The sequence below is a fragment of the Opisthorchis viverrini genome (genome assembly GCF_000715545.1).
Source record: "Opisthorchis viverrini unplaced genomic scaffold opera_v5_168, whole genome shotgun sequence".
NCBI lineage: Eukaryota > Metazoa > Platyhelminthes > Trematoda > Opisthorchiida > Opisthorchiidae > Opisthorchis > Opisthorchis viverrini.
The window spans coordinates 212380-236374 of NW_008751823.1; the positions used below are offsets into that span (position 1 = coordinate 212380).

Here is a 23995-nt window from a genome sequence, read left to right on the forward strand (position 1 = left end):
GTATGCTCATGTATTTTTTTTTGGATTTTCGTTCGCTCATTTGCTTTGTCCGTTTTTTATTTTAGCTAAACTCATGGGACCAAAGTCGCCTGGACCAACCGGACTCGTTATGCCGTGAACACGCTTTTAGCGTTCTCATGGATTTAGTACATCTACTTGAAACTGTGGAATTACCAGAACAGACATTGTATCTACACCTTGGTGGACTTAACTGCGCCTTGCACACCTTATGCCGTGCAGACCTTCAGCTGCGAGATGCAGCTTTGGAGTACTGCCTTTCGGTTTCCAAGGCTGTCGAATCCTGTCGTGCCAAAGCCCCATCCTATCACCGCGCTCTCATCCTTGGCTGTTTGTGGCCGGGTCTCTTACGAGCTCTGCGTGACCCCCTCCTAGCTGGTCCTAAGCGCATGCACTTATTGAAACTCTTGAGCGGAATGGTTCATGTATTTCGAAAACATCCCCGCTTCGCTCCGTTGTCTCTGCTGACCGACCCCAACTCTCCCACCGCTGATTTCTTTGCCAGCCTACAAAGTGGTACCGTGACGCGGCAGTCCCAGGCTATGCGGCGGTTGGCTCTATTCCTTCGTAATCCCTTGACGATTTCCGCCAAACGTCAACTTGCTACAGTCAGAACCAGTTCCCAACTGAAAGACTCGGATTTTGTTATACCAGAACGTGATTTGTGTAACCTATTCCTGCCGTTGGTTCAGTTCTACCTTGATCCACAGATTCGCTCCTCCGTGGACAATATCTCTCTGGTTCCCGAACAGAAACGACTTCTGGAACATTGCGTGGATGCTGTAGGTGCTCTTGCAAGTCACTTCTCTTGGAACAATTACCAGAAGCTATTACGTTGTTATCTCTCCAGACTTAAGACAGCTAGTAACACATCCTTCGTTGCTCGAGTCATAACTGTCATTATTGATGCCTTCCGACCTCCTGCGTGGCCCCAGTCCACAAAGAAAGCCGTCTTGGAAGTTGAGGAAACACAAGAATCTGTCCCCCGGCCCTGTCCAGTGGGTAGTTCGGTTGACTATAACTCTGTTTTGACTTATATGCTCGAAGTTGTTAGGCTGCTTCAGCCATTTATCTCGAAACCACACCGAGCTGCTTTGGTCTCGAAAGATGCTGACAAGTCGACTTCGAAAAATTTCCGAATCTCTCTCATTGTATCACTTGTGTCCCTGTTGCGTCGTTTGCCAAGTGGTCATCTCGAATCCAGACTCCCATCGTTGATACTATCGGTGGTGAATGTATTGCGTCCTTCACCAAATATATCTCCCCAGACGCGCTCGGAAGCGGTTCGTTCTCTTACCCGAGTTGCACGTATGCTTGGTTTGGGAAAACCGTTGGACACCTTGGTTAGTGTCGTGAGTCAACAGCTAAGTCGCGGATACGCTGCACAACAGATTCGTCTGTTCACCTTACATAAAATTCTCTCTGAAATTGAATCAGCGATCATTTCGGGTGAGATTATCTTTCGACCTGGCGATCTGGACGCAGTTGGAAAGATCCTGTCCTCACACTATCTGGACGAACTAGTGGGCTCGCTGGCCGAAGAGATGGATTCGAGAAGATCCGCTGGACAGTCTCTATCTACGATTCATCCAAGCAGGTTGCACACTGATTCCGAATCATTTAGCGCAGCGAACTTAGGCGGAAGGATCGAGTTTGATTTACCCGAGGCTAGCGGCATCAAAGCACCGGATGGTCTTACTCGATTATGTCGGCTACTCTCTCCCGATGGATTACTTCACTTATTTGAAGCCATCCAGTCAGCCGTCTCTTCGGCGGCCACAGGTAAAGCACTCAAAGATGACGATGATCCTTCAGATGTCAGTGCGACCGGTTGTGGTCTGAGGTTTCGTAATCGTGCGCTCGCCAGGGTCGAAGTTGCCCTGGCTCGTCTCCCCACACGAAACGGCATGTTTACAAAGAAACAGTCTGGTACTCTTCAGCCAGAATGTCTTTTACGTTTGGCCTCTGAACTGATCGGCCGCAATATCACGCAAGTCTTGTCTAAGGATCATCCGGAAGAACAACGGAATGAAGCGGCTGCTGAACTATCAAAGAAACAGATGAGTGAGGGTTGGATGCGTCCACGATCAAAGCTTCTTGAGCCGCGGTGGAACTACCTCGACATAGAAGCTGAACCCGCTCGCGAACGGGGTCACTTGTCTCAACAGTCCGAGTTGACCCAAGCTCACCTTTTGGTGTCCTGCGGCCTTCACATTCTGGTTGGACTGCTACGTTATGGTTGGTTGAAACGGGATCAGTCGACACAAATGAATGAGCTGGCGAATTGCATTCCCCTGATCCTGGATTGTATGCGTTCCAAATATGTCCGGGTGTTGGGTGGGGCACTTCGTTGCCTGAATTTGTTGTTCATTATATGTGCAAACAAACCCTCCTCTACTGTCATTCCGAATTTTACTAGTTATTTAGATATTGCTGGCAAAAGGCTATTTGAATTGTTAACAACTCATCCGGGTATTCTGTCGACGAAAACTGCAGCGACTGACGTATATGCACAGCAGTTTGCATCCAATCTATACCGAGCGTTGGCTGCTTTGGTCCGTCATCAAGCGGGTTATACATTATCCCGGTCACAGTTGCTTACTCTTTTGAACGCCGTAGACATAGAAATAACGAAGGATTCAGCCACAGCACCTTCGCTATCATTACTTCAAGCGATTTTCCAGAGAAGGCTCCGCGATCCAAACTTACAAAAGGAGGAATTAGATTTTCTCACACTCACAGGAGATCCCGAAATGCAACAGGATGTCACAGCCGGTAAAGTTGGACTCATTGTTGCTAAGTCCACTGATCGTGATTATAGTGAGGCTAGTGGGGCCGGCGGTGGTACTCGCCTACTCGATCTCATTGAGCGACTTCAACATCTAGCCATTACGTCTACTTCGGAAAAGATACGTGCGGATGCGCGTTGTTGCCTTGTAACTTTCTTACTCAACTATCCTCACAAAGCCAAATTCGTGCAGAGCTTTGTAGCCTTCTGTTTGCGGCAGCTCGAATACAATAAGCCAACTGGTAGGTTATCTGCTGTCAGTCTTTTGACTGGGCTAGTATCCGACCTTCCGATCGGACGCCTTGTTGCTAATAGTCTGGACGAAGCGATCCTCGTCAGTGTTGGTGCTGCGATCGAGCGCGAGTCAGTACGATCTTTGCGTGTGGGCATGTTGGCTTTAATTCGTGTCCTGTTCACCCGACTCTCGCCAGAAGCCGCGGATTCTCACTTCAACGACTATCTATTGGCATTTTTGTCTGCACCTGCGGCTTCTCGTTGCTCTGCGCGCCTACTGGGTCTGCAGTTGATTTCCGCTGTTCTTGACTGTCAACATCGTCTAAGCCAAGCAAGGTATCGCCCGGTCCTTCTCAAACTTTTGGGCACAGACACTATCCCATCTGCTGCGGCACAACTATGCCAGTTCGTGTTGGGAAGTCGCAAAATCCGTGCCTCTTCGGGATTAGATCCACTGTTTGAAGGTGGTCTTACTTGTCCGGCAGATGAGGTAGCTGCAGCACAAGCGGTTGTGGAGGATGCGGAATGGGTTGCAGGATTATCTTCTGATCCGCTTCTCCCCAAATCTGACTCCGAACAGAAAACCGATGACGAAGAACCACCTGTTACTGTGGAGAATGAAGAGGAGATTGAGGCGAGTGTGGAATCAGAAGATTCTGATGTAGAACGGGAGCAAACGCACTTCGAAGCAGCTGAAGAGGACGCTCGCATCATGTGCGACCGTTTGCTGACGACGTCCCAATCCTCTACTAGGAAACTATGCAAATCAGTAAGTTCCCCACGGAATTCGTTCATCCCTATTGATGGTTTGCGTCTCAAGTCGGTTCTATCACATTTTCGAAGAAAAATCTTTATGCTTGATTGGGTAATTATTTTCTGTAGTCTTTGTTGGGGTTCCGGTCTCCCGATATCATTAGAGTTCACTCGAAATTATGCCAGTGTTTATCCATTCACTCTTCGTAGGTTTACTAGCGTAGCGAGAAGCATCGGTTCTTCACGTCGTCCCAAATTCTTCAATCTGTCTACCATTGTGACGTCATAGATTCAACAATCTTCGGTCTATGTATGGCTCCTTTTATGCACAAGGCTTTACGCCTCTGGTGACTCTTTCAAAAATCGCCCAGCTGTAACACCCTTCTAGCGTCTAGCTGTCATACTACCCAGAGGAAGCACGAGGGTTGTGATCCTGTTTCCTAAGCCTAGACAGGGGAAGTCTAGAGGTAGTGGTCGCAGTGCCATGCTTCCAGAAATCGTCTTCGTCCTCTTCTATTTCTGCATGCCAGGATTTACTGGTTTTCTAAGTCAAACATGTGGCCTTCTCGGTCGTCATGCATAGATATCAAGGGTATTCGATATGTCGAACACCGTACAACCGGAACATTAGGCGGTCTTTGTGCGGTATATTCATTTGAAGAATACTATGGACGAGTGATTCAGCTGAGCCCCCCGTTACCTCCAACACTATTTGCAAATGAGCGTATTTCACCAATTCTATGCACTCTTGGCTTCACAGTCACTTGTACAAACTTGCAGATGGGTTTGTGATGGCTTGTTTCTGGGGCCTTATATTTGCAGACGCTTTTATGTCCAGCAGCCAAAACGGAGGGTGTGATAGCATTGATGAATGATGTTATTGTTGACTCTACGTGAATGCCGCACTCACCACCCGTAAAGAGCTTCGAACATGCAGGAAAGTGCTCACCAGATTAACTATACTGCACATTAGGATAGTGAAGAAGGTAACATGTTTGCCTTCCTTGGCATACTGCTCTATCGAGAACTAACTGGGTCAGTTAATAGGAGGGTTCATCATAAACCTAGGGCAGCTGAGTACCAAACTTTCGAAAGCTTCTCTCTAGTCGATTTACATGTACACATTTTCGCGCGCCACTGTAATCTGTTCTGGTGCGTTTCAATCCACTCACCTTAGAAATTGTTGGTGCTTTTGTAGGACAGTATTCTTCCATATCCGCTTCGAAGTTCCATGTCGCCACAAACCCTTGAAAGACTGTTTACAGGTAATGATACATCGCTTGGGATACATCACCGTCAACAACAAGCTTTTCAGCATATTAAAAACGACAAGAAGATCGCCTTCAATGATGAGGATGGTCTGGCTAATCCAGCAGCCGTAAACAGCATCCACAAGTATGATTGTACGTGTGAAAGCACGTACATAGGTGAAACAGAAGGGCAGCTGCCAGTGCCCGCATCAAAGTACTTACCATACCGGCTGGTGCTGAGAAACAGCCGGCGGCTGCGAGTGTACCGTGAGTCGATAGAAGGAAATCCAGTGTTCTTAGCTTGGCTATAGGATGAACCGAATATTTCAACGTCTTAACGCACTACGCTGTACTACGATTTTCTGGAATGGGAGGAGTTCGCAAAAGCCTGTAACCACCCTACATCGCCACACCAGGCGGACTTGCAATGGATAACCAAACCTTGGAAGACAAACACGTCTGACTTGGTGAGGTTCTATCCGTGCCCTGGTATGGTATAAGGGTCCAGGTCACTTAAGTGTGCTGCAGCTACACGCGTTAGGTGCATCTTTAGCGAGTAGTTTCTTGTGCCACACGCACAGCTGACTGATTTCAGTCAAGCGGGAGAAATTATCACGTAACATATGCTCACCGGAGGCTTAGCAGTTTTCGACATTCATAATTCGCATTACGCCGCGAATGCATCAACGATTCACCGTGACACTTGTTTTTCTATTTCAGGCCGTTGAAAATCTGTATTTTCTGGTTGCTTGTACGCTTGAGCATGCACTCAAGTTAGTCTACCGTTTACTTGCTCCTGCATCAACGTCTTCTGCTGAATCGACGGACTCGGGTTTTCAGTTGTCTGTGTCGCCAGCGGTTACATCTATCTGGCAAGCCCTACTGCGTCTTTCTCCGTCTACAGGACTCGAGACCGGTAGTCTTCCTGGCGAAACCACTCACAGTAGAACAGCTCGATATTCGACCTTGTTTTCTATCGGCAAAGCACCAAAAGGATCGTCCGTTTCAGAGCTGGAGCGGCTAAGTTTATTATGCGCTGGACACCGGGAAGCACGTCACTGGTCTTCACTATGTTTAGCACTTTTACTGAGAGTAGAAGTTTCGGCAAATGAGACGCTTCTTGTAAACAAGGACGCGGATTCGGCAGAGGCTGTTGGATGTAAAACGAAATGTGCTTTCTTTCGGGAGATTCGAAAAAAACGCAAACTTCGGACATCCTTGGTAAGTGGCAAATCGACCAATAATAGGTTTGAGTATATGTGGCCATCGTTGGTCCCCAGGAGGTTAGCTTCGTAATTTCTCTATTTCAGGCTGTGGTTGCTCACTTGATCAGTTAGTCTGAGCTTCTAGAATTCCTCTCATCAGCATACCCTGTAGTCCACTTTTTAATGCATAATCGACCGGAGACTTCGGAGAAATCAGAGCAGATTTACATATGAAGACTACTTTAGACACACAGTACGGAGGTTAGTATAGCTACGTGAAACGCTCGTGATATATCGCTAGATTATGTCGTAACTGGACGGCGAAATCCCCAAGCTCAATCAGTAATATCTCACCTTAGTTTTAAGACAGCCGCATCAGCGCTTGGTGTCTAGATGATAGTCCAGATGACAATCTGCGTTTTGTACCGATTCGCTAGTCTTGCGGTGAATCTTCCCTCCACCGCAGAAGCAAAGCCAACGCAACGCGTTCATTTGATGAGCATATTCTCTATGCTATTTGATGATGAGTTTGGGGCATGTTACCAACTCCGGGATCTTGAAGCTACTTCGCCTTTCCCGCCGTGACTCGGAGACAACTGAGTTCAAAAAAGCAGAAAACGGGTCCCCAGAACTGTCCCGTTCTCCTGAACATGCGCTTTATATTCTCCTTAATTTGGGCTTCCATTTTGTGCATACGTCGGGGTCCCACAAAGGGGCATGTGCTCATGTTTACACCTTACTGGTCATTGAGGAATCACGAGTGATTGAAGTAGCCAAAATTGTGGAAAATCATTTTGAAGCGAAGCTGCCAGTTACTGGTGGTGCGATTGCTGTATTCAGCGGGACTTGGGTATGCCTTTCGGTACTTCTTTAGTTACAGTTATCCGTTTGAGATTGGGGCTAAGGGTGACCACCATCCAGTGTCGTTGTAGCAACGCCTGATTTCATCCACCACAGGTGACAATGCTGCTAAGGCTCTACAATTTTGTTGTAGTTGGTCATCTCTGTTCAAATAGCTAAATTCCGAGTCACCAGCTGCTTCAGAGTGAATCCGGAAATTGGCTTGCCTTATCTGACCTTAAGACGATTGGCACAATTCACCTGGGTGTCCATCCAAACGGTAACGTTACAATAATCCTAGGCGGAATGTGGGAAACATTTCACCAACTCACATTCCCCTTCCTTCCACCCAGAGGTCACCACTCGAGAAGCAACTAAACACGTATTTATTTGGGCTTTATTGGGGCTCTGATTTGCCCGTGTGAACAACTTTCCATCGTGACTTATCCCGCTCGTTCTTTTGCTGCAACCCTATTTATTAGGTCATGTCATAGAAGAACGACGGTCTCAGTATCACCACCACTGATCAACTTTAGTAAGGTATAACGCATAGGCAGCTTCGTAGTTGGCCTCATCTCAACCACCCTACTGCCTTTATCCATTCCTTGCTCTCCGTAGCTCCAAAGATTGATGCAAGATTGTCTATTCCAACTGGAACACGATGCGAAAGACCCGCTGCCAGAGGATTGGTCAGACTCAGTAAGTTAACCTCATTGTTCTCTCGTAGTGATACTTCTTTCACTGGCGTCGGTCAAATAAGCAGGGTTCGATGAGATTAAGCTAGTAGGATACCTACTATTCTGTCCTCTTTTACGTACATTCCAATAAATTTTACTGCACTTTTTATTCTAGCTTATTGCAAACTTGGTACAACTGGCTCAGCTACTTCACCTAGAGGTTGGTCGGAAACCTGTTTTGAAACTGTTCCGTGCGGCCAATCGTATTGCACTGGACGAGTTGAATAACCGTCCACACTGTTACGTCCAGGTAAGGATCGGTACCCACCACTATGGACTTTTTCCCATTTGGCGAAAGTAGCCATTCGGTTCCCTGACCTAAATATTGCACTCTTCTCTCCTCTTAGCGTACCTTGACACTCAAACTCATCACTACGTTATTAATGCGACTGCCCCATCCACAACCTGAGGAATTAGCAATCTTACTCAAAGGCAAACCGTCTGTCGAAACGGGACCAGCTCAGGAGCAGGAAAGTGAGGGCCTACGTGCGCCTGCTTACATAGCTTACATACGCGCTGCATCCCGTCAGCTGGCTCGTGAATTCCGGCAACGAGAACGTTTAGTCTTCATGGCCGCGTCAAGCCTTATGGTTGCTCAAGACGAAGAGGTCGGCGGTTCAGACGCTGCTCGTGCGCGTCTTGGGGGTATAAAATTGTCCAAGGAGCTATCTGCAAGAGCACGCGTGCGACGGAAGAAGACGCAAGTAAGTGATTTCTTATTGCTCTTTCGCTACAAAATTCAAAGGCAGGATTTCGCACGTGTTTGGTGGAACCTTAGCGCCAACCAATTCCGAATCACACAGGCGTCCGATATAGCAGTGCCAGCAGTAGTGTAATCGTTTCAATGAGTCCAGCATATAAACTAGAAACTGTTTCTCTGAGTCGTTTATAGATGAACGCGGTAACTTGTCCTGTATGGCCCGAAGCACTATGCCGCCACCTCCCACTTCCACTAAACGTTTGTCATTGAGACGAGACTAGATTGGTCTATTCCATAATTTTGTTAGGTACACCCATTTACCAGTGGGTCTGGAGCAAGCTACATTAAAGCCATCGCATCCTTTCGTGGCGCGACGGTGTTAGCCAGGATGCGGGAAACTTTGCACATGCGTTAACGGAGTTCTGGCAGTGGTGCCACGAGGACGTGGCCGATTCCAAGCTGACAACCGAGTCTCCAGAGTGTCACGATATGTCGTGGCGGAAGTCTCACATACCACGAGTTTAGTATAGGCTACTGGACGGCACCTGGTGCTACCGAACTGACCTTAGGCTGTTGACAGATATGGACCCTTTGATGCCCCGTGAGATGTAGTGTTGCGGGTGCGACAGACTCGATAGAGTGGGTGCATAGGGTCAACCCAAGGTCCAGCAGCCTTCTTATAGGAGTGGACACTTGGCCACAGACGCATCTAGAAAAACCTAACTCAAACTACCTCCACTGACTGATCTTTTGACAGGATTTAACGTGAATAATGTGCAATGCGTCTCACTCTATGCATTTTTGTCGTCGCATACCCTCTGACGTTTTAAACATCTAAGGAATTGGCTGTCTGGGCCGTGGAAGTTGTTGACGCGTTATCCCGTATAGGTGATTCGTCCTGACAATAGTAGTCTACCGAAGCACTTTGTCTACTGAATTATGTGGATGATCAATCAAGTGAGCATTGAAATAACTGAAGATGAACTGTTTTACCATTTAAGATTATCTAACCTCACCGATAACTCGTCCGTTTCACGCCATCCGGAACTCATCAGGTTGGCGTGATCATCGAGTTCCTCAGCTGAACATCAAGCTGTACACTTGCAAAGTGAGGGGGTGCCGACGCGATACTCAAATGAGTACCTCGTGTGCGATACTCCCTAACCGGTGTCTATTTTCATTTCTCACTTAAAGCTAAGGCAGGCAGAACAATAAGACTAATTCCCTATCTACCCAATATCCTATGTACATTTAGCGTTGTCAATCTTTCGGCAGCATTACCTTTGATTAGTATGATAAAGTTGGACCCTTACTAATTAAGCGATGATCATGACAACGGTCATCTACTCATTTACGGGGTGGATATACTGGACAACCGATGAATCGGTCAGAAAATTCGGTCCTAATTGAGTTGAAATAAATGGTGGATTGCCCCTTCGCTACTGACTGCATCCTTTGTTGTGGAAAAGGCTAGTTGCGGATCCGTTGGACAGATGCCTGGTAAACGAAACAACCTATAATTAGGCGTGGGTGGGACACGGGATAGGCCTTCACAATAACGCCGATAGTCTCTCTGGTAAGCGATAGGACGCAGATCCCTTATCGACCACCTTGTTTTATTGGTCTTCTCTGTTCATTCCACCTGAGTCCATCACCTGACTACATACCTGAAGTTTGCAAAGGATTCGAATAAAATGGATTAAAAGCTGAAGATCACATGTTCCATCGGATCATCCTACCTTTAAAACGACTGCGGCGCCCACATTTTTTAAGTTGTAGTTCACATCGAGTAGTCTTCCTATCACTTATTACCCTTGTCTCACTGAATTTGTCTTTAACCCACCGCGTTATTCTGACCTGTTTGTCACCCAATTTCCTTTACTACTCTGTAGGCCCGTCTTCGTCGGGCACTTATGTCTGGAACCATTCGGCCCGAGGCAGCCAAACATCTGGTGGCTTCTGCCGCCGCCAGTAGAGCTCATGCAGGTCCTGACCAATTAGTCAACATGATAGAAGCTACGGAACAAAGTTTGACTGAAAGCATCGGTGGGGGGAATCGACAACTAATCCAGACGGTATGCAACCAAGCCAGTTCCGTGGCAAAAGCCAAACAACAAGAACATAATATCAAAAAGGCTGCTAGGGCAGCTCTTGGCGTAAGCTGGATGCCTCCAAACAATGCTCCGACCTTTTCTGATGTCATATCCGCCAAGTCCGACACAGCGGGACGAAAACGCGCCAAGTCTTCCATGGAATTCGGTGAGTTTCTAGTTGCCTTTAAAAAGTTACCTTCGAGTTATTGGCCGTGAGTCATTAATCTGGGAACAGGCAAAATATCACAAAATCCGTTGACAAGTCTGTTTCAGAAAAACTATCAGAGCCACTGTGTTTCCTCAATCAGCACAGAGCTCAGATGCATCGACCCGTGAGAACGATATGGTAACTAAATCACCATGACCTGCGCAGCACCCTGGAACATCAAACTGGTCACTGAACGCACAAGCCCTGAAATGTCAGTAACGCCGCCAGTGATGCCCACTGATCTAGTGGCAAATGGTCCTGCGGTCGGTAACTTCCTAGGTATTCCTGTGGTTCTAGTTACTGAACGGTGCGTGGTGTCGTACCTAAAGTACATGTCGGTCAGGAGCAGAAGGTGCTGCCAACTGAACACACCGAGCTTGTGACCGCTGCTGATCAAGCGATACAATTTACAGAAAACTAACCAACCATATGCAATGTTGCGACCAATAGCTAAGCGTATAAGTTCAAAGTGATTTTTCACTATGTGAAGAGCATTCGGATTCTTCGACGCCCCGAATGGTGTCCGCTAATGCATGATCACCGAGAAGACTTCAGGGCGACGATGATTGAGTACTAGCAACTGACATGTTATCCTCGTAAGCAGTAAGGGTAGCGGTAGTCTGTTAAGTAATGCTGCGCCAGACACGATAACCCGTATCTTATAAACAAATGGTATCTAAGGGTGTTTGTATATTCCGTTCATGTGTGCTGCTATCACTAGCTCTCATTCAATTTCAGATCATGGAGAAAAACCGAAACGTCAACGAAGCAACTAAATCCTTTGCATATTTCCTCCAATGTTTTTTCTATTCTCATGGAGAAAATAAAACTTCTGTATAGCCGTCGTATTTCTGTCCATCCGTAAGCGGATTGTTCGTAAGAGAGTATAGCTACAAAAGTGGACTTACTGCTGTAACTGAACACTCATGAACAAGCTGTTTCGCCATCAGGAGTATATTCTGCGAAATCTGGTGTTCATCTTGTACGCTGAATATCTTTTCGGTCACACAAGCTAGATTGCATGGGTGGACGGATTTTAAAAAGCACCTTACCGGTGTAGTGCAAATTCCAGGAGATAACTGAACCAGTGGTCTCTTAATTAGAAACCCACTGGTCAAGTTTTGGAAAGCAAGAGCGCTATGAAACGCAATCATCTGTGCGACAATTTTAAATTGATTACGTCGAAAATAGAGAAGTCTGTCAGGACTTGCACACACTTGAAACACCTTGTTGATCATGAATAAATTCCTGATTACGTTCACCCAAGGACGCAAATGTAATCGACCCAACTGCCGCGTCAACTTCTCTGTTTAGTTATCAAACAGAAGCTCGTTATACGTATATAGAACCAATCTGACAAGATCGAGATTTTCCCATTGTGAGGTTCGACTTCATGAGATTCCCTTGGGGATCTGTACTCAACAAACATGGGCGCGATAACGAGAGCAGCATGTTGTGTCATGTTCAAAACGTAATCGTTGGGGAGAATTGTCAGCACCAAGGAGTGTACAATCGGGGGTAGCCTTTTTGGCAATTACGCTCCAGTGGCCGTACGAATTCTTTTCGCACAGCCTGACAGATACCAGTCCGGCAACGGAATTCGCTCTGATTAACCGGTGTCTGGTTCACTGCCACCCGAACGCCCACAAAAGAAATAGGAAATCGATCAGGCTCGATTGAATACCTTGTAACTGAGTGCACGTTAGTCATAGTGTTGAGCGGCCGCCCGTGGCCAAACCGCTTAGTGCACAACTAACGGCCGCAAGGTTGCAGGTTTCGAATCTTTTTGTAGATTAGTGAGACGCGCGCTCCCATGACCTTCAACAGCAAGCAAACAGCTATGCTGTGCTTCTCAGCTTTTCCGCATACATTGATCTCATTCGTAGGCTAAAATCTCGATTTAAATGGAATCATTTCCATTCCAATAGCTGAGCGATTCTAACGGATCGTGTTAGACCATAAGTTGTTGTACGCGCTCTGTCCGGTTGCAGATCGCAGCAATTTACCCCTCAGTAGCATGCTTCGGATAATTTTCGACAAACCTACTGCGTGGTTTGCCTGTGTTTGTCAGTTCGACTACAGTGGAAAGGTTTGTTAGTTTAGTTCCTGTTTGAACCGCAGTATGTGTGCGGTTGCTCGCACGGAACAGATTTAGTAGCTATTTTGAGTAAATATAGTGTCTAGCCGAAATACGGTTGCAAATCAGCTGCAAAGTCGGAGTTAACGAGGGACTCAACTGAACGTGCACAACCATGGTTGCTTTGTGTTTCAGTCAATACAATATTCGAGATATCCCAGTATAGCTTCATGAAGGTCCACTACCGGTTTCGCCCCCCTTGGAGTTCATCAGGTGGGCCGTGCCCCGCGGATTCCGTCAACCTAATCTACTTGAACACCAAGTTGTAGGAAATTTACGAAATACACTAATTTGCAAATTATGAAGGGTTGATCGAGCCGACTGAGATGTTAGGCGAGATCGTCGATACAATCCGGAGGCAAAAGCGCATTCTAATAGATTCGGCCTCAGACAGTACGCTGTCACCAAGATACGAAGGCGAAGCAAGGTTTGTAAAATGATGATTGCAACGACTGGGAAATGCTGAGTTGGCTCAAACATGACAGGAAATGCTATTTTTTCGTCGAAGCCTTTGATTGAGTCTCGAGTCGATATCTTTCGACTAGGCCGACCGGACAAATGCATCACTTCAAGGAACTTTTTCGTCCCAACGATAACTCTGAAATGACAGAACCCTAGTTGATAAATACACTTCGGGTTGTGAAAATCGAGGATGATGCGGAGGACGATACACGATCTCTGAAGGTCAAACCTTTCCCATACTTAAGCTGTCTCAGAAAAGCAACGTTTCATGGGTAGAAACTGCTAGAAATAGCAAGGGACAAGACATTCATTCGAGAAAAAATTAATACTACGTAATTCGTAGTACAACCAAGTAAAACGAATATGGCTTCCCTAGACGCGATGTCTCGTTGATGAATCAAAGGATTAAAAAAGAGCTGTCGTCGATTATTGTGATTCAAGCCCGTAAAAAGTGGTCAGTGAGCGCTCATATTCCTCCACACCAAAGTCCGTTGATGACTGCTTCAGTTTCTAGTGTATCAGTTACGTCTGACACTGAATGTGTTTGACAACGCCGTGGTGGTTATGCAAAACATCCAATATAATTCACTTGAGGTTGATATCTGTTCAGAACTGGAACGTGGATGATGTGAAGCAAAACACCTGGGCAGTGTAAGTTTTGTCGATATGGTATGGAGGATTCTCGAGCTGGAGCATATGCAACAAAGAAGAAAGGACGCCAGTTTCAGATACCTGAGGGGTTGTTCGAAGATGGTCGAGTTCTGACGATGACGTCGATGCGTTGCTAGATGTTACAGATGGAGTTACTCCATACAGTTCAACTTGGAGTCAATGGCTGCATGGCAGTAAAACTAGCAAACCTCCCGAGATAATCATGGAAACTAGGTCACACGGGGAGAAGGCTGAAACAATAACGTATTGCACAATAAGCTAGCCGTCCACGAAAAAACTCAGCCAGCAAAGCAAAACAAAGTCAGCATTGAACAAGGTTCATGAATGATAAGCCTCGTAGCACAATAGCCCGAACACTATAGGCCTTTTGTCCGTCCAATCGGTACTTGCCTAGCCGGTTGCTACCATCTTAGTCCCGAAGCACCAGCCGAATCGGTGGTTCCACGCAGCCTCTGTTATAATCACACGTTACAGCACCGTCCACTCCACCAGGTGAGCTCATGACACGGCTTAGTTCTGTCGATCGGCGTTGCTGGGCTACTCAGGCCCAGGACTAATGGGTTCAGTATGGCAACTCGAATGCTATCACAGTTGAGCAACAGTTTACTGCTCGTTATTGCTGTATTTATTGACTTATAGACCATATTGTGCGGCAGTTTGCTGTGTATGGCATCCAGGTGGAAAGTGGAAGCAACACACTACACGTTCTTGACCCAGTCAACCGTGTGCTGGCCCTGTGACCTCAAATAGGTCAATTCGACGAGTTGCACACTCATTGTGCAACCTAGCCTGACTGCAGTAATTGGGTGAAGAACACCCAACCGCTGATCCAAAGCTACAGAATCTCGACAAGCAGTTCTGAAAAAAGACCACAAGGTAATTACAATGAAGCAACCTATCAGCTATGTCTGCACATATCATGTAACTGAATGTCGTGTTAGTCCGCTTTCTCTTCATGAATATCCCTACAATATTCTTAAGCGGTAGCACCCCGAGTCACATGTCGGCAAGCAGAGGCTTCCGAATAGATGCAAAGTAATCAAAAAAGCTACATCTTCTAAAATGTCCAGTCATAAAATAATGAGTTGAAGTTGTTTTGTACCTTTAGTCAGCAAACTACGGACACGTTTTCAACCCAAAACATTACATTACATTACAAATACTTAAGGCTTGAAATGCGCCTTCGCCCGCAGCTTAATGAGTTTTCACAACCGGAAGTTGGCACAACTAACAAGCGGTATTTTCTCCAAGGCCTTAAAAATTTTGCTGCACGATTTGCTATGAGCTTCACACTTGCAAAGTGCTGCCACAAAACTGGCTGACACCAAACCCAAACACCATGCTTCCAGACCAGCCATTCGAAGTGGCAGATAAATTAGTTTGCCTAGGCAGTTGTGTAAGCAACAATGGACTGACTGAAGACAAGAGGGCTTCTCAAATCGGGAAAGCCAAGACAGATTTCGCCAACCTCCGACATTTGTGGCGCCGACGTGACGTCACTCTACCTGTCGACGGGACAGTTTACACTCGACGATGCGATCCATACTACTTTATGGATCACAAACATGGCCTCTATATACAGATGTATGAAATATCAGTGTTTGACAGTCGGTGTCTCCGAAGCACTGGTGGAACATTAGATTAGTAATGCTGAGGTACGCCAGTTGGTTTAAGAAAAACAGAACTGTCCCGCGATGGGTGATCTTCTCACGCTTCATAGATTGCGCTGGTTATGCATGCCAGAGGATCGTCTACCTCGCAGAGCTTTTTGCGCAGCCCTATGAGTAGAAGTAACCGACAGGTGGATATTCTATGAACTAGCAATGCAGCATGCAAACACTAACCAGGAAAACTCAATCAGGTTGACGGCTGCTGTCTTTTTGGATGGGGACTCCAGGACTCAACTCATTAATGGTCAGTGACACTGACAGACATGGTTCAATCACGTAGTTAGTGGCGCCCGTGCATCGAAGCGATCACCTTCAGTGCGTAGCTACCCAGTTTCCCGTTCCTCCGGAGTAATATATAAGGCGAACGACCTGATTAGGCCCTCCAATACTTGGCTACATCTCCCACTGACTGTAGCAGCTGGAACCAACGTACCCTCAGCACATAGTTTATACCTGATACACTGAAACTGTCCCGAGAAAAAATTGAGTTAAGACAGTTATCCTGATTACAAGGTATAGTTATTGTGAAGCCGACTGCAATCACCCTGTACTCATTGTTGATGACACTAAATTACTGGGCTAATTTTGTCCGAGGCTAGGTTTAGGCTCTAAAAACTGTTGGGGTAAAACTCCCCCTATTCGTAGGAATAGGTATATCGGATGCATAGAAAGAAAAGCCGTTAGATACTACCGTGGGGGGAAATTATAGGTACACTTTGTTCCTCTTCTGCTGACAGACAGCTCTTACCTTGGATATACAGTTTTGCGTGACCCCCCAAGAACAACAGTGGTCTGTGATGAGATTAACAGCTTTAAAATGGGGTTCTTGATTTCCCGACAATTCACATTTTGTCATAACAACATAATGTACCATTTCTTCACTAATATGCGCTCGTATCATACAGTTTCAGGAGAGAAAATAAGTGAAAATTAGGTTAACGAAAGTCCATAATTTTAAGACCCAGCTTCCTCTCTGGAAGGGTTTTGCTCCCGTGAGACCATGTATGATATCTCTCAAACGGGTCGGCGATGTGTATCTAACGACTGGCTAATGGGAAATAATAAAGTATATTTACGGTCATAATATCTGTTCAGAGGTTCTTCATCTAGGGCTGTACTGTATCAATAGATCGTCCTGTCTAAGTTTCTCACCTCAGTAACCACAACTGCTATTAGAACTCCAAACTCATACTCACACCAAATTATCGACCAAGTCAAGTTGACAGTTGAAAAGCAAATGCCCTCATCAGTATTTCGAAGAAAGTACTAGACGGATCGGAATAAACCCGAACATTATGTGAGAAGTGTGGTATTCGACTGGATTAGTTTTAAAGATTACCACCTCCAGTAAAATCGAACGAAAGGTTCATAAGATCGCATGAAACTCCATACTCAAATTGATGACAGTGCTGGTAAAACCAGGAAAACTGGTGCACCAGTAGGTATAGATAGATGTGCTATCTCCTCAAGGGGGTCAGAAGTGAGGAAACACTCCTCTGGTAAAACCTATCTCCCCAAATTGGAGTAGGTTTGTCGATCTTATCATCTCAAGACTAACCGCGTGGGAGGCGTCACCAAGAAATGTAGATCTTATAGATTTACATTTATTGGTTCTCAAGTTAATAATTTAAAGAAACGATGGACCGAATGACAAAATTCCAGAGATCGCACATTTGAGCACAACTTGATAGAAAACTCGGTGAAGTAACCTCGTTCGACGACAATGTACCGCATATAAGCAACAGTCTCGGAAGCAAATTATGGGGCACTTGTGGGACATTTGAATCAAGTCCTTCTTAGCACAAATCAATTAATTTACTTACTAGTCCTGTCGTACAAATATGTTCTACTGAGTGCGACTATCTTTGAGGGTCTCTGAAGGTTTCTTATCACAATCACTGCAGCATGAAAGCAGCCGAACAAAATATTGTCTCAGAAAATCGCATTTATTAGTAGCCTTTATTTTGGCAATAGGCCATGAGAGGTTGGGTCAACAACCTATCTGAAGCAACACAAGGTGAGATAATACACTACTACGACCGACTGGCTAGTTATTCCAGACAGAACAGACCGAAACGATAGTGAGGTTGATAAAAAGACAAGATAGCTAATATCGTTTATTGATGGACTATGGCACAAAGGACAACAATCACCATCTTTTGCTGTTGTGGAAACTACTCATCATCCACTACTTCGAGACCCTTCAGAAAAGCTTGTTAGTTAAGCGCAGTGCTTACTTTCAGTTTATGGTGTCCTCCAACCAAATTCCGGTCCCTCAGGTGGAGAGCAAAGTCATCCCGATATCGAAAGAAATCTGTACCACTCCACTGAGAGGTGTGCTAAGCAGTATATTAAAGACCTACTCTTCCAAAAAGCAAATATGATATTCCTCTCATTGAAGGTTCGTAAATGGCAAAGCAAGCCAGCATAATACCGGCTGCTGGAAGTATTTCATACCACATGGCTGTAATAAGATTAGAAATATCAACTGGAAGCGATAATGCGTTACCAAAAATATGTATGAATAACCACTACTCATGGGACGTTTGACTGTGAGGAAAGCAAAGTGACCAGTTTACAAGTTCATAACCCAATCATAATGGCTGCCTGAGCCATCTGGAAATCATCAAAATAAACAGATGAAAAATCCAAGAGTATGTTGAGTAACGAAACTTTATCAAGGTGTCGTTTATTCGTTGGGCCCTTATCTTCCACAAACGGCTCGAAGCTGCTTTACCAAACAGATGCTGAGTCCATTCAAGTTGAGACGCTGTCCTGGATCGGATTTTTACATATCCAACAAGAAGACTGGTCAACAAAGAAAGTCAAGCACAGGAGCGTATAATGCACACGCACATCGTTAGTGGCCGGAATATTGAACTGAGTTAAAGCAGTTGGTCACGGTGTCGGCATGTGATTCACCATATACTGTGCTCCCAACGAGCTTCCTCTGGCCACACTAGACGAATATTTCCACAGCGGACAAACAGCAAACATGTACTACGAAGATACACCAAAGTGATCTTTTCGGTATTAACAAAGGTGAACAAGGTGTAACTTCCATAATTACATACTAGATCTGATGGAAGATCGCAGGTCGTACCGAGGGATACAGAGATACTACAAGGCGAACGTGCAAACGTCTAATAACATAAACCACACCTTAGACAATGAGCCTTACCGAACGGTGGAAATAAGCTAGGCTCCAAGCAGACCAATGATTCAGAAAAGTTGTTCAGCTGTAGCATCCTTTCAGTGCCTAACTGCCATGCCACACGAGGGCTGGGATACTACCAAGTTGCCCAGGCCTAAACAAGAGAAGTTAAGAGGCTGAGGTCGGGTTTGAACCACGGACCTTCCGGTCAATATATTCGTGCTCTAACCACTGATTAAGAAAGTAAGTTCGATATTCAGTAGTTCAGTTTGGAAAATGTTATACAACAGACTGCGCTATCCCAACTCAACACCATCCCACATTTCAGTAAAAATTGGGCAGCTGTATACGCCACGCCCCCATACACTGCCTTGTGATGTCACCATACTACCGTCCTCTAAGACGCCAGTCCACGTCCTCAGTCCGGGTTGACCGTAGCCGCTAGTGGTCAGGGATGGTAAGGAACAAGGGCAGTGCTCCCTAAACCACATACTTCGAAAGAATATACACATCATCACACGTCTTCATCATCATCATCATGCAACGGTCCAGTAAAGATAAATGACCACTTCTAGGAAACTCAAGTTTATCCCAAGCTCGGCGAGAAATCACCAAATGGATAGACCAAGTTGCCCAACCGCTTAAGTACCCAATCCGCCGTCTTCATGCCGTCAGTGTCGCTACGCCCACACGAGACCGACTGCACTGGATCTCCAAAATACATCGTAGCAACTACTAATAGCTTGAAACAAAAAAACCCTCAGATGAGAACGACATCCCTGCTAAATTCTACTAGGCATGTAACATAGTGTTGCTCGACTCTCTCCAATAACAGTTCCTCTCCACCAGGAAACTAGAAATATTCCCATCCGAATGGAGCGTCTCAATTGTTTCCAACCTGTAAACGGTAAGGCACCCTTTGAGAACCACTGGAATATTCGCTTAGTAAGTGTTGCTACGAATATTACTTGGTAAGCCAGTTCCAAATTTAAACGTAAAGACCTGTCCTAGTCAGTGAGCCTTCTGTTCAGATAGTCTGTGTTGATCAGCCCTTGTGCTGCTCAGAAACTTCAAAATGAAGGGATAAACAGCGCACCCGAGCTACCCACATTCCACAACATTGCTGAAGGGACAAAATTTGTTTGTCGGCTCACGCATCCCGACAGCTGTATAATCCGTGAGTGTATTGCAGCCTATGCAGTTACTGTGCGTATAATCAAGGAGCAGGCAGCGTTTGCCAACTGGCATAATTTATGTTGTCAGGAAAGATATTCACTGAATCTGAAGAGTCGAGCATATAACGGAACTGCAAGAACAGTCTTACTGTATGGCTGTGAGACTTGGCCCCTCCAATCCAAGGAACCTTGGCGTCTTCAAACGTCCAATCACGGATGTCTCCGTAGCATAGCTTGCCGCAACTTGGTAACGAGTACGAATCGTTATAGCAGCAGACGAAGCTTACAAAGTTTGGGCAAGCACTACGTACACCAAAACACCGTCTACCAAAGAGAGCACTGTTTTCTGTTCCCCGCCAATGTTGGCGAATGGTTCGCAAAGAGCAGGCCATAACAAGGCAACGTGAAGCGATTACAGCGAAACTGATTGAGTTGACATCTTAGCACCTTCATAGCTGAGGTCCACGTGATCCTGTTTGCACATGGTCAGAAACTCTGCAGGACATAACACCCAACCGATCCCAGTGGCGTCCATGCTGTCCTTTTCTTGCCAGACTGTTTAGTTAAAGCTTGCCTGTCGTGGTGCGCCGGGATTATGTCGGCTGAGGTTTGCAAAGGACGTGGGATCAATCCCGCTGATGGCATCTTAGTTCGACAGGTGCTTAGACGTGCTTAACACAATGTTGTTCAGTGGTACAGGCACCTTACCATTGATTAGTTTCCTTACGGACAAAGGGCTTATTAGCAATAAATCTATCCTGCCATTCTCTCTTTACATTGTACTTAAACTTTCTTCCTCCAGTTAAACACCAGTACTTATTACTGGTGTATTGCTGTCAATCATGATGAGAATGATGATCCCACGGCGAACGACCGCTTGAAGTTCAAACAACCAACGCCAGCGTGTTTTGCCGAATTTCGCGCAGCGCTCGACTCAGCACACCAGTGCTCTCAGAGCGAATATAGGTTACTTAGGAATGATGCCCATAGATAGGCTGGTAGTATGAAAATGGGGTGAAACTAAGACACCAATTCGTACTTGGATCACTTGAGAGCTAGGCCAGTGAGTGTTTGCTTCCTGACTATCACCATCACCATCTATAGCATAAAATTGGTGTTCGACACTCATGCTTCGTTTGAAAACCTAATTGCAAAGAAAAGAATAAACATAGATGAGGAAGAGACTTAGTGCGAGCCTACCGCAATCACTCTGCGGTAGCTTCAGACACCTCAAACACCTTCTCACATACGCTGGGCAAAAGCTGTTAACAAGAAGGCCGTTGACATCGATTGGCAACCATACCTTGCAGCAACTGAAACCATGCACTGAGGAGCGAGATGGACCAAGTGGTTAGAGCATTGATCTCATCCGCCACACCAAAATTAAAACTAATACCAATTCCAAGAAACGTAAGAGGGTCCAGAATGTCGAGTATTTCCCCCTGAACTTTAAGTGGCGTGTCCGGTGGCTGCATGTCTAGAAGCATGATCTTCATTTTGTGGGTGAAAAGCGTATGCCAAAGAAGGGGATGACTATGGTCAGTTGATTCAGAAACACCTGCGCCTTTTTCTCCCTTTCGAAAATGAGAACAACGTCTTCTGTATATTCCACATCGACAAGGTCTTTGTCGGAAGCTATCTGAACACCAAGGTCTTGAAGGGCAGACCACACTGCATCATTCGAGGCGTGGAGTGTTTGGGAGAGGGTCAGTCAGTGTGGAGCTTCAAGGACGAATGGTAGTTCCCGATTGCCGAAACCGAAAGGGAGTTGGTTGAGATACCTTAACTTGACCCTTTGACTCAAAAGTTTGACCTACAAGGTAATGGAAGGACGTAAGGTTTTGTTCAGGGACCCTTCTCCCAGCTTCTGACTCAAAAGTCAGAACTGTGAGGCAGCGGCTGTCAGGCTTTCTTGGAGGGAGGGCGTCCCGAAGCCACTGACTTAATAGTCTGGCCCACTTACCCGCATTGGACCGGTATGGCTCGAGAACGCATTACTGTATCGCTCCTAATGCGGCTGCGCACAACAGGTGCCTTTTGAAAAGCGCCATACTCAAGTGTTCTAACATTACTTCGGCGGTATTGAATGCGCGTCGGCGGTCACGGTCAACTGATGAGCGATTGGAAGGTGCGGTTTTACGGCCGAGCTTTTCTAACCCGTCCTTCTTCGAGGTAACTTTGCTGCTTCCACAAATATGGAGATCCTAGCAGCCTGGAGGAAACACTACTGCCACCACGCTCGTACGACTTTACCTCCAAACCGCCTCGCAATACAACTTCTAGCAATTTGGAAGCCCAATCTTCTTCGTCGAGCTGCTCACCAGTGACCTCCCCAGTAGGGTTGAACCTTGTGGAATTGAGTTCCAGCTAGTGTAGCCCGTAGAATGACTGCAGCACTGAAATTCGACCACCACGACAAGATGACAGTTTTAGGTCGGGACTTTCCAGCGTTCGCCTCGTCATCTCGTCGATCACGAAATTAAATGGGAATGAAGAAATTTGGCATCCTTCAAGGAAGTTCTACAGAGCTCCTCATGTACTCTCACGCCCAGAAGTATGATGCAAAAATCTTATTGTACTGGCAAACTTCCGCAGCAGTGCTTGCTGGACAAGCGTAATAAGAACAGTTCTGTCAACTGAATGTACCTGACGGTGTGAAGACTCCGTCGACGCACACCCTAGCAGGTCTGACGAGTGATACCAAGAGTCTCGTCACGATTGGAATCAAGCTGATCACCCTGTGCACGTGGTTGTCACACCCACTACGGGCTTCGATTTTAAAAAATCATTTTCAAAAAGCACCCATGGGCGCCGTGGAACATTCTTCCTAGTTTTCTTGGACATTTTCTTTTCCATGAGTGGAGGTGAATGGGCCGGACAAGCGCTGTGGACTTCACACCCATCCTTGAGCAATGCAGGTGGGAGGCCATCCGGCCCAAGAGTTCAGCGGTGTTTGAGAGAACATAGGCAGTGACAACCTTCCAGGCCGTAGGAGGTTCCAGATTTACCGTTCAGGATTGGTTAGAAAACCAATAGATCATGGTCACTTTAAGGGTTATTCGCGCAGCTGTAGCCGGACGTCCAGTAGCCCAAAAGACGTTCGGCTGGTTTCACGGCTCTGATTGGTTGTGTACCTCCATACATGGAAGGTCAGTTCCAAAAACACACCCAAAAGTTTGAAGCGGCAAAAGTGAAGAGGACGTGGAATTTCTTTCATTCCTAAATTTCACGTCTTCAGGGGCATCATCAGTTCATGGTTTACGGATTTACGAGATTGGGGATTTCACCCAGGATCCCCAGGTCAGGCTCGCCCTTGTCATTCGGTGACTCGTTCACCTGAAGGCAGCAAGCGAAAGAAGGTCATAGTACAGCTCTTAAGTATTTCAGCGATGGGCAGTTAATTTTCCAGCGCAAGGATTCACATAAAAATACGTCCAAACATTATTTGAACAGAGCTCTAAATCATAATTGGAGGACCGTCAGAAGGTTAGTCCACGCACCAACTGTCTAAATTGACAACTTGTCTAACAAGTGTGTTCTCTGAATTTAAAAATCTCATCAGGTCCCCGTGCCCCCATGTCATCAGTGGTAAAATACCTGTCGGCCTAGACTTTATCCAACAAACGCCAACTATCCGGTCCCTTGGAACTCCTTCAAGCTCCTCGAGATGCGCTTCATAACCAACGGATTTGAAGCTGTCGGCCGTTTCCGCAGCTAGCCTTTCGACAAGCCTAACGAAGATTTGGCCCTTCTGCTTCCTGTGTAAACAACTTGGATGACGCGCACATGAGGCCCTCTGACGTATTTTTCCCAGGATGTCTGAACACACGCGGACATATCATCGTCGGCCTGGAATGGGACGTTTTGTCTCTGTGTTCTGAGAGCCAAAGGCCAGCCAC

At 46.1% G+C, this 23995-nt stretch overlaps 1 protein-coding gene across 1 annotated transcript in view; it reads left to right on the top strand.

Moving 5' to 3' along the window:
- T265_07324 (hypothetical protein) overlaps positions 1–11630 on the top strand; it is a gene marked incomplete at both ends in the record, with an annotated part of 36918 nt that extends 25288 nt beyond the window's left edge. The window contains 7 exons of the mRNA XM_009172816.1: positions 66–3809; positions 5764–6264; positions 7707–7787; positions 7941–8075; positions 8173–8529; positions 10418–10784; positions 11565–11630. Coding sequence (XP_009171080.1) covers positions 66–3809; positions 5764–6264; positions 7707–7787; positions 7941–8075; positions 8173–8529; positions 10418–10784; positions 11565–11602 — 5223 coding nt within the window. The remainder of the gene's footprint in view (positions 1–65; positions 3810–5763; positions 6265–7706; positions 7788–7940; positions 8076–8172; positions 8530–10417; positions 10785–11564) is intronic.
- Between the last annotated feature and the right edge of the window lie 12365 nt (positions 11631–23995).